This window comes from Chanos chanos, chromosome 10 (assembly GCF_902362185.1).
Source record: "Chanos chanos chromosome 10, fChaCha1.1, whole genome shotgun sequence".
Lineage (NCBI taxonomy): Eukaryota > Metazoa > Chordata > Actinopteri > Gonorynchiformes > Chanidae > Chanos > Chanos chanos.
In genome coordinates this window covers 36665509-36677396 of record NC_044504.1, presented here as the reverse complement: position 1 = coordinate 36677396, position 11888 = coordinate 36665509, and the positions used below count along the sequence as shown (strand labels likewise).

General features: G+C 44.6%; 1 protein-coding gene across 1 annotated transcript in view; it reads left to right on the top strand.

Moving 5' to 3' along the window:
* Nucleotides 1–11888, top strand: part of zmp:0000001200 (dedicator of cytokinesis protein 9) — a 59666-nt gene that overhangs the window by 5889 nt on the left and 41889 nt on the right. The window contains exons 2-3 of the mRNA XM_030785744.1: nt 5419–5535; nt 10348–10437. Of these exons, the coding sequence (XP_030641604.1) occupies nt 5419–5535; nt 10348–10437 (207 nt within the window). The remainder of the gene's footprint in view (nt 1–5418; nt 5536–10347; nt 10438–11888) is intronic.

The window sequence follows — 11888 nt, the reverse complement described above, 5'->3', positions numbered from 1 at the left end:
CAGATGGGTGTTACTGTGAAAAGTGTACTCTCGTAGACTATAAATCACACACACACACACGACATTTTAGTGATTTTATTTGTATTTAATATATTTTAAAAAAGAAGTAAAAAGAAGTAGCGTAAGTGTGTTTGTTTTAGATTACAGATTTATGTAGGTCAGGATTTGTCGTTAGGAAGATTTATCTAAAATCAGGCGGAAGAAATGCTCACAGAAACTCAATCTGGAGAAGAGCCATTCAGATTATGGTGTGTGTGTGTGTGTGTGTGTGTGTTTTCACATGTGCAAAAGTCACTTATCCCCTCTGCTCATCTGCTCCAGTAGTTTCATATGTCGCTCCCTGACCCCTGCTCAGTCTCAAAGTTTATTGAACTCTATATTTTAAAACGTCACTTTTTCTATTATTTTCTACTATTTTTTTCTGTTCACATCATTTGTGCCACTTTTCTCAGGCAAATGTGAGAAACACACACACACACACACACACATATGAATTCCATATAGAAGAGTGCCCCCTCCCCTCTCTCCTGTAAGGCTGGTTCTGTCTCCATAAGGCTGGTGAAGCCATTGGAATGTCTCCTCTTTGTCTGCTTTTGTCAGGGGTTTGTCATTACTGTGCAGGTGGATACCATGAGGTCAAATAACAGCAGGAGTGTGTGTGTGTGTGTGTGTGTGTGTGTGTGCATGTGTGTCTTTCTGGAGTAACACCCCCCCCCTGCCTTAGGCAGTACAGCTGAGTGTGGGAGGGGCTCAGTCTCTCACTCCAGTCAGTAGAGTGTGTGTGTGTGTGCGTGCGTGCGTGTGTGTGTGTGTGTGCGCGCTGAGACTGAGGAGTCTGTGTATGAGCAGTCAGTTTGACTGAATAGGAGCTGCTCTTGAGAGGCTTTTCTGAATTTGTCTGTTTGAAGACTTTGGTTCTGTTGGATATGCTGACACGCTGCCGGGTTTGGGAATACACACAGGAGATTTGGGAACACAGCTGTTGACCATGCAGGGCCGGGCAGGGAAAACTCCCAAGAAGGAGCTGGTGATTGAGTCCCCACAGCAGTATAAGAGTCTGACCGCAGCTGAGACTGAGGGTGATTCTGGAACTCAGGTGGTGGTAAGTCCCTGACAGGTTTATTCGGTTTACAAAGAAAGGCAGTGACCAAACACAGATCTACATGAATGTGAGAGAGCAGAGGTAGAAGTTTGTGTGTTGGGATGTGATAACATACCTGTGAAATGACTGACGGGTCTCACGCTCAGTTGACTAATCCTCAGCGCTCTTCAAAATCAGGGCGGGATGGTGAACTAATTTTTTTTTTTTCTCATGTCAGGCAGTATCAGAGTTTGTTTGCATGGATGCAGAGGCTTTTGGAGGTGTCTTATATCTGACAATAATACATTTAGAACATCTGAATAAATCGGCTCAGTGAAAAGCCCTCTTAAAAGTTTGTGGTCGGGGTTTTTTATGGAATACTTTTTTGTACCTTAGAACTTAATACTGATTTCCGCCACCTCGCAGTCCTGTAACTCGGTAGACAAAAAAAAAAAAAATCCAGACCACCTTTTTTGATTTGACATCAATTATTTTCCACGATGACATTCGGGGTTCACGTTTCAAAAGCGCACGGTTTTATTTCCTGAAGAGATGAGGGAATTGGGCAGACTGCTGCATTCCTCAGGGTTATTTAGAGAATATAGTGCCAGTAAAACACCCTGAGCAGGCTCAAAAGTCACTCCGAATAACAGGGAGTGGAGCGGCGGACAGAAACCTACCTCCTCGTCTCTCCACGCCAGGGGGAGGTCATGAGGTAACTCGGCTCTGATAGCCTCTGAGAAATAAACGTTAGGTGACGTCTGCTCAGAGAAGCTCTGTAACAAATCCCAGAGAGGCAAAGCCAGGTTTTCTGAGGCATCTAAAACATTTGCTCTGTGCAACATAATTATTGTCATGACGACTGGTCTGTGGTTGATAAACGTATCACTCCGTTTGGGGTGAGGTGTCTGTTACTTTTACCACTTCATGCAAATGAATGTAGTGGAAACATTTATCTTGCGTATGACCTTAAGTTCCTGCGAGCTGGTGACTGAACGACCGACCGAATACTTTTGATATTGAAAATAACCTAAAAAAAAAAGTCTCAGCCAACAAATAAGTGAAGGTCTGAATTTGAGCACGGGTTTATTAAAGGCCTTTTCTTTGGAAGCTTGATTCTAAGCTCAGGCTACATTGTGTTTTTTTTTCAACCCCGGAAACTTTGATTTCTTTTACAATAGTGGGCTGTTTTTTAGAGTTGTGCAGTTGGCAAACACTAAAAGTTTGAGGACAAGTAATTATCTTCAAGGCCAGTTTCTCTCTCTCTCTCTCTCTCTCTCTCTCTCTCTCTCTCTGTGTGTGTGTGTGTGTGTGTGTGTGTGTGTGTGGAGTGAGTTACTAGCTGGAGTCAGAGGGAGACTGGAGAGTGCTGGATTGAGAAGTTGGATTGAGTTATGGTCACTCTTGTAGACACAGAGGGCGTTCCTGGTAGAAAATGTGACATTTTTCGTTTTTCCTGCATTGCTCTCTCTGAGCTTACACTGCTTAGTGCAATGACAATGACATGTGGAAAACATCAGTGCCTTTCTGAAACAAAAAGCACGGCTGACAATAGAGCATACACACGCGCGCACACACACACACACACACACACACACACACACACACTTTTGACGGGAGAGAACCCATGAGCTGCTGACATTCCAGAACAATGACAGGATCACTTAGACCAGTTATGAATAACGTGACGCCAACACAACCTCAACCGACCCAGCGTTCGATTTATAATGACCGCGCTTTGGTCAAATGACGTTTGCAAAAATGATCAATATCCATGGTATAAAGGCTTGCTAGAATAAATGACAAGCGTATAAATAAATAAGTCTTTTAAATTGACTTTTATCTTTTGGTCAAGTGTGTTTTGTTACTTTAGTTTTAGTGATTCTAAGATGATTCAGCTGTAGCTAATTGGCGAGATGTGTAGAAATTAGGGTCTGTGTTCATCAATAAATTCTCTGTACAAAAGTCTCAAACTTAACTGAAAACGGACAACTACCTGTGTAATCAGATAAAATGTGGTGAGAATACAGTGTCTGAAGAACACTCAAACTCGTAAGTCAGTGACAGTAAAATGTCACCTGTCTCTCATGTGACTCTTGGCGTGAATACAACATCGGTTCAGGTGCCTGTGAAACATTAAACCTCCAGCCGTCTATAAACCCACATCCAACCTCGTAACGTCCAGTCCCGTCGAAACTTCCCCCAACCGCAGATTGTCCAGAGATATCAGGCACCTGGAGGATTAGCATTTATCCCAGATTGGTCGGGATTGCTGGTTGGGAATTGTTTTCTGAGTTGGTGTTGGCCTGTGATTACGCCGGTCTGAAGTTGGCATTGGCGTATGGTTACGCTAGTCTGGTGTTTAAGACGTTTAGTCTGCGCTGTGAACAGTAGGTGTTAATAACAGATGGTTATCAGTGTTGTGGAGGTCTGACTCACCTGATCTGCCTACCTGTGTGTGTGTGTGTGTGTGTGTGCTGGTGTATTTGCGTCAGAGTCTGGCATTCCCCCCTGTGTCTTCACGTTCCACAGAGGATGATAGATCTGGTGACAGATCAATCTGAGATTTGTTTGTTTGTTTGTGTGTGTGTGTGTGTGTGTGTGTGTGTGTGTGTGTGTGAGATCATGTTTAATCAGCTTGCCAATAGACCAGGCGGCAGGTTTTTATCAGTCTGATGCTGTCATTATTGCCCTGTACACTATGGAAAGTTGAGTTATGAGTCGTTCTGTTCATAGAGACATGTGCACAAACTCTGAATGTTAAAACAATTTGGTGTCCAAGACTCTATCTGAGGTCATTCTTCAAATATCAGTCCCAGATGTGGAGGAGCACACAGATCTGTAGCAGTCTGATTTCCCCGCTGGATTAATCTTTATGAAACACACACACACACACACTATCACCGAATAACACACACACACACACACACACACACACACACACACACACACACACAGTATCACCGACTAACACATGCACACATGTACACGCACACACACGCGCACGCACGTACAGACTCTGTTTTGGTTGACTCACTTGTGTATTATGACTGCTCAGGGTTATCATTACTGAAGCATAAGCCACAGGCACACCTGGTCACCTCATACCTGTCTCCAACTCATTCCTGTCTCCACATCCTACCTGCTGTCTCTAACTCATACCTGTCTGCATGACTGTTATATGCATTTAGGTGACTCCAGGCCTATCCACTTTAATTTGCCTTCCATCACATTATGATTGCATAGCCTCTTACTTGCATTTCTCTCCAAAATATGTTCAGCGCAAAGCTGCAGGGAGCAGTTTGTAATATCTGTTAACATTATGTTTGCACACATAGTTTCATGTGTCATTTACCCATTTTTAGCACCCATGTCTGACTGAGTTTTTGGATGTGCGTTATCTTCGGTCTTAAGACCTATCCGGGCACTGATCGATGCAGAGCGTATACAGGATTGGATTCTCTTCTCTTGTTAGTTTCACTGTTGTGTCCTTAAGTCCTCTTATCGTTTTTGTATATGTTCAGGATGTTCAGCTGCATAGTTATGTTACATGTGAGTTACGTGTGAGTACTTGCTGCCTGCGTTTCACCAGGGATCTGTTGGCAAAAGATATGATATGATTTTAAGGCTGCCACCACTCTGGATTAGCCACACAGCGGGTGGACACAGTGTCTATACGCTAACGTGACGTGTCTAACGCGCAACATGTGTCGCGACAGATCTCGCTTTTGGACGCCGCACTGTTCTCATGGCCTGGTTTGACACAGACTCACATCACTGGTGACCTGCCTTAGGAGCAGCTTCTCTGAAATTTCCCCCTCGAAACGGCGGAGAGTTGCTATCGCGTCCACGCCGCGTGAAGAAGCCGCGTTGAAATAGCCCGCGGAGCAGCACCGAGCCTCGAACCTGCGTCATTTACCTCGCGTTTCCGCCTCTCGGTCTTCCGCCCCGATCCCTTCTCTCCTCGCGCGGCTTTGTGCGCTGTGGAGTTTCAACTCCCGCTGTTGTCTGTGGAAAGCTGAACCACTGTGAATGTGTTACTGTCACTGCGCACACCAGCGGGGTTTTTTTTTTTTTTTTTTTTTCTTAAAGAGCCTCAGAAACAGCCCGATCACAAGAGGAGTGTATCCTTTCTTTTTAGTAGTGATAACTAGTGATAATGTAGTGATAACCACTGATAAAGTAGTGATAACTTTCAGTTCAGAAACGTGATGAAACCTCTCGTGAACAAAAAGTCGGTGTGGTAAACATTACTTTTATCATCGGCGCTTAATCGGTTTTAATGCACAGTATCGAAACTTGCGATGACTGATTTTTTTTTCTCTCTCTCTTTGCAGGTGAAGCCCAGGGTGATCGAGCCGCTGGACTATGAGAATGTCCTGGTTCAGAGGAAGACCCAGATCCTCAGCGATGTCCTGAGAGACATGCTTCAGTTCCCACTGGAGGACTTCCAGGTGAGTCCTCCGCCAATACCCCATCATTCAACGCTCCTCACGCCAGCAGGTGCTGGAATTTGCCAGAATCAAAAGTGATCTACGAGAGTAGGATGGGTTCAGGCCTCCATCACTTGCCAGTTCTCTTTATCTGTTCTGTCGGTGAGTGAGGAGGTTGGCAGGAACTTCTGGAATGTGGCAGATGTAGCAAAAGATGATCTAAGAGGTATGTTAGGGAGGATGTCAGATTTGTAACTTGTATTTTTTTTTGTTGTTGTTGTTGCCTCAAGGTGGAACTCTACTCTGGTGCAGTGGGTCATTTGTTTTTTGGAAGCTCTAACTCCGACAGGGTTGTTTTAAGTCGTTATGAGCAGAACGTGACCTCAGGGCCGTAATATCTCCTCTCACTTTTTTGGCTCAGAACTGCGGAGAATTTTTCCCACGGCAGGTGAAGTCGCACAGCCATCAAAGCACGACAGCGGGGCGGTTTCTGTCCGATGGAATCCGTCTTCGTCGGTCGGCCGACGACCGGACTCGCTGCCCCGTTTTTCAACCATGAGTTTAGCGTTTGAAATAAAACGATTCCATTTTGAATGAGAGCAGCTTTTAAAGCCTTGTAGTTTAATACGTTCAGTTTAACATGATTAGTTAAATACGTTTAGATCACATCCATTTATTGTTAATTTTACACATTATTACAGTGTTATGACATGGAGAAATGTGTCGATCTGCCCGGTCACTTGAGTAATGAAAAAGGCTGTTGCATTGGCTCAGCCTGTTGAGTATTTGGGGGAGGGGGGTCCCCTGGATGGAAAACGACCATTTCCCCGTGTGGAGAGACGGGGCAGAGGTTTCTTGGCTTACAGCTTTATTTTTCCTGGTCTGGTGCTATTTGCTAGTCTTATCGATGTCCCCATTGGGCGACACAAACACACACACACACACATACACTCAAATATTCCATCCCTGCGCTCCGGACATGCGATTCCTGTGCTGGAAACGGCGAGATGGAAATTATATCAGGAACGAGGAAAGACTGAGCCTCGAATCCGCAAACGGCTGACCTTCACACGCTGTCTCACGATCCTGAAGACACTTCATAAGAAAAAAAAAAAAAAGTGTCTTTATTGTTACTTCTCCTCTTACGCTGTGAAAGATCCTTTTTTTTTTTTGTCGTACCCGTAATGGTTTCTCCATCTTTACAGAGAGGTTCTCCTCACAGATTTTCTTTTTGTCTTTTTTTTCTTTTTCTTTAAAACTAACTCCAACTCCAGAGATGAATTATAAAACCCCCTCAGGCTGTTTTTGTCTTTGTGTCCTTCCATTAAGTAAGTGCCATAAAAGAAGAAAAAAAAGAAAAATACCCAGAGCCAGGTTTTGAGTTTGTACTCAAACGAAACAAAAGAAATCGTGGTCTCTTGAGCCAGTGTGCGAAATGATTCCTCTGTACTCTGAAAGTGAGGAGTGAGGTATTCTGGTGAGGGAGGGTGAAGCAGTGTATGTCTGTGAAGGCCGGTCAGCTGAGTAAGATTCCCAGTCACACACAAACACACACACACACACACACACAGCCTTGACCATGTTCTTGTTCATGGACCTGGAGCGTGACGCTCACTCGCCAAACACATGAGACTCAGACACAAGCAATGTCCTGTGTGACAGAGCAACAGGTGATCGTCACACAGTGAGAAACACACACACACTCACTCTTTCTCTCTCTCTCTTGCACACCAAAACCAAAGACACTGTGACTGACTTCAACATCTGTTTGCTCATAAGTAACTCCCTGGGCTGTGGACCCGGGCTGTCGGTGTCTTCCGGCTGTATGTCAAGTCGTGGGTGGAATGGTCTCTGTGGGACTGTTTGCTCACTCACTCACTCAGTCTGATGACCCTGACTGGATGTGGGCCAGACCCTGAAGGACATGTCCAGTCACACACTGCAGTACTGTGGGCTGTGGGCTGCAGCCCTCAGCCTCCAGCCGCTCTGTAAATCCTGATGTTGGCACAAAAGAGGCTCTGAAACTGCTGTCAGCCTCTTTCTCTCTCTTTCTCTCTCTCTCTCTCTCTGCATCTCTTTCTCTCTCTCTCTCTCTCTGCGTCTCTTTCTTTCTCTCTCTCTCTCTTTTTTCCTTTTTCTTTCACTCACTCTCTTTTGGAATCCAAGGTCTTCCACTGGAGGATCTAGTTGAATTGTACTGCTACAAATAGGAATTGAAGCGGTTAAAGAAAATGAATCTGAAAACTCTGTTTATTTTAAAGCCATATGGGTTATGTCATACAGTACATGCTTTTTTGCAGAGGGGTTTTTTGTGGGATTAGGAGAAATATTGCCTCCTAAACTCTGATTATCCACCCAACACAACCTAAAGCTAAAACACTACTCCCACAGAACTAAACTCTGATTATCCATCTGCCCCAACCTAAAACTAAAATACTACTCCCACGGAAGTTGGTGCACAAAAGTCTGTCAGAGATTAGTCTGTCTCCACAGTGTTCTTCTTTCATAAGGATTTGTTGATTCAAAGCAGGCAATATATGACATCGTCCTCAACCTTATCATCCAAGCCAACTGTCCCTCTGAGCCTGCTTTTGGATGGCTTGGTAACTTTGGAAGGTAACTTTCCAGTGGGGAGGGTGGGGGGGGGGGGGGGGGTGGCAGTGAAGCCACTAATGGAGGAGAATGTGTTTCAGCGCGCTTCTCCAGTTTTCCACAGGATTCCATTTCCTTGCTGCTTCCTCCTCTTCCCTCTTGCCCTCTTCCTGGCTCCTTGGGGTCCGCTCGCACACTCATTTCTGCCGCTGGAATTATGGAGATTACCATCTCGCACCAGGAAACCTGGGGTGCGCACAGGAAGCCAGGGCCTCCTTGTTCGTAAATAGCGACTCCTTATTGTCCTCCACAGAGTGGGAGTCAAAAGGAGCACCATGCCAAATGACAGCAGAGCCCAGCAGGAGAACTCTGAGAGTAACTCAAATCCACGGACTCTCTGTGGATACACCTGCAGGGCATATTCTTTACGCTAGTGGGATGAATACTCTCCACGCCTCAGCTGAGGGTGTGAAAAATCTTCCTTCTGCAAGGAATGGAATTGTTGTTGTTGTTGTTGTTGTTGTTTTGCCTTGTTTTGGTTTATGAGAAGGGACCTACTTGAACTCTTAATAAAGTTTTTATTCCAAATACATTTTCTCGTCCTGCGAAGTCTGTGGCTCCTAGGAAAACTTTATGGAATGATTTATGGAATGTTCTGTAATTTTATCAGTCAGTATTATATCAATTAGCATGGTGTTAAGTTTTTACCCTAATGAGCACACATACAAACGCTGGTTACTTTTGATATGCCATGGTTTGGGAAATATTTTGCGTTCCTTTTTTTTTTTAAAGAATAGTTAATTAATTAATTAGAAACAGAGTTCTTATCCAACTGACAGAGAAGTGGAGATTTTATTTTAGCCATTCAACACAGATCTCGTGTCTTTTAGATTCCCACTGAGTGGGCAGGGGGTCAGCGTGTCATTGTTTTGCTTTGAAGAGATCTGGATCTGACCACTCTGACTTCAACGAGTGCTGCTCTTGCTGTTTTACTATCGGATGTGAGTCAGGCTGGGAATTTTTGCGTGATGCTTGTTGAGCGGGTGGTTTTCGCCGCATGGTTTGTTTATCTATCTCTGTAGTAGGTGAGGTTTACAAGGAGTGCCTATTGTCCTGACTTACAGTAAGCAATTCATTCCACACAACTTTTGTGTGCCTGTTTTTAAGAAATTTCCATAATGTCTGCGTTGGAGTGTTTTTTGTGCGTGTGTGTGTGCATGTGTGTGTGTGTGTGCGTGCGTGTGCGTGTGCGTGTGCGTGTGTGTGTGTGTGTGGAAGGGCAAGGAAGTAGGAAATTTAACTCTGTTTGCTGCCTCAGAAGTTCCGGTTCGTGTCCTGCCTTAACAAGATGATGCCATACCACTGCAATATGACAAATGCATATGAATATTGATGAACACGCACGTGTGTGTGTGTGTGTGTGTGTGTGGTATCCACTCATATGAAAACCCCATACTTGTGGGTGATACTCTATTTAGCTGTCTTGCACAGACAACAAAGAGAGAGATACAATACACCAATTTAAACTAAAAAAGGGTTAATGGTTTGTGTGCTCTTCACTCATTAGAATAACCTAACATGGGAACAGATCAAATTAAAATATTTCCCTCAGCTGGAATCAGGGCTGGGAAGCATTTGTTTAGAATTGGGAGCACGGGTTCATCGTGTTTTGTGTGTGTGTTTTTTTTAAACCCCTGCAGTGTTCATTAGAAAAGGCCCTATACCACAGAGAGAGAGAGAGAGAGAGAGAGAGAGAGAGAGAGTGTATAAAGGATTGGAACCTCTGGCCCTCTGGAGCTCTGGTCCATAGGGAACACTCCCAGTGTTTAGTGGCCAGCGGCCAGCAGTGAGGCTGAACAATGCAGAGGAGTATCCTGGTCTACTGCACCTTCTTTTGACCTGGAGGGCCACTTGGGAGCGTTCATTAGCGAGAAATAATATTTAGACATGAACTCTGAAAAATAACGGCCAGATGATTTCATGCCGTTCCGGAGGACCAAACTTTATTTTCTTTTTAATTATTTTAAACGGTCTTTAAGATTTTTTTTTTTGATAAGGCCCTTCAGTTTTTGTTTTTTGGGTTTTTTTTTTTTTTTTTTTTTTCGTTTTGGTGTGAAAATGAAAAATCTCTTATAGAGATGGAGGTATTATGAAAAAACGATGCTTCGTTAAAGATCTTCAGGACCGTTCATCTTTTGCCCCGGTACAGATTCAATTCCTAAACTAATGTTCTTCCCACAGATATCAACGATTCGCCGGCAGGTGAGGACTCTCTACCCTTCGGTTCCTGAGAACGCGGAGAGAGAGGCGCAAAGTCTGTTGGTCCAGGAGGTAAGAACTGTCCTCCACCTATCAGAACCACAAACCTCTGGGTCAAGACAAGCCCTTAAAGTCTGAAAATACTGCACACAGATGACCACACAGCTGACAGCTGAATGCTGAGGTTGAATTCTTCTCCTTATTATTTGGTGGTTTGCCAGATTAATCTGAGCTCCAGAAAAATCGAACAGGGCTGGTCGCGATCACAACCAGTTCCTTATCTGGCTGGAGCTTGCGTAAGCGTCCACTCATACCACAGGAGTGGATTTGAAAAACACTCTCGCCCGCACACACACACACACACACATTTCTGATCTCCGAGGATTTCTCCCATTGTTTACGGAGCGAGTCCCAGCCAAGGCCGGCTTCCATTTCACCTAGCGCATAGTTTGCAACACAATGATGTTTTATTGTTCTGCAAAGGCAACCTGGGAAGTTATGAAGTCTTTCCTGGATGTGGTCCAGTCATTAGAAACATTTTGCTACTCTCCATTAGAGTCTGCGTTGCTCTGACAATTATGAATTCCGATAAATCAAACTTCGACATGAAAGCACACATTTGAATCCTCCTGCCGTGTTCTGCTCGTGTCAGTCCCGCATGCCATAACTGGTTGCACCTCAGAAAGCGTCCTGGAGAAAGTTCTGGAATGCTGTTTCATTGTAGAACTCGCCGGTGACTATGAAGGTAATTAGCCCTTCTGGCTGGCAGTCAGAGTTATCTTTCCACCGCTGACTCATTTGATTTGCATTCGACACACTCACCTTTTGACCTCAGGTCATGTGACTTAAGAGGGATTTTAGGATTCAGAATTTGAGCGATAAAAACCCTGCGCCGGTGTGGTCAAGTGCGGCGTGATGTCTTAAGAGCAGCTGCGGGTTTTGACACAGGGAGACGTGCTCTGTTTTCTGTTCCGTTTGATACAGGACTGATCCAACTGCACCTCCCAAGCAGAACGATTCCCACGTCAGACCCTTTCTTGTAAATGCGGGCGTTTTGTGTAAATATTGTTTTGTTGTGTTCATACGGGGGGAATGTCTAACAATGTGCAGATGGCTGGTTCGGGGTGAAGTAAAGAAAACACACTTTAGCACCTGGCTTTTCCCACTCCTCCATGACAAGATGAGTCAGGACGAGGAGGGAGAAGTACGGGGTCGTACAGGGCCTCCTCTCCACGATACGGACAGAACGCATGAAAGCAGCTTTTGTCTGGTGTGTGTGTGTGTGTGTGTGTGTGTGTGTATGTGCCTGACATTCCTCTACCCAGAAGTTCCAAGTTGTGAGGTGTTTTGCCCCCACGATGTCATGTTTTAAACTTTTGTTACATGAACTTACATTATACACCTAAAACAAAGTTTGAAGTCTGGTTCCTTTGAAAGCACTATAGATCAATCAATGCAACACTCTTCCATTGAGGCCAGTGGCTTTAGTCCAGAAGAACTTTCATTTTGAGGTCTCATCTTGA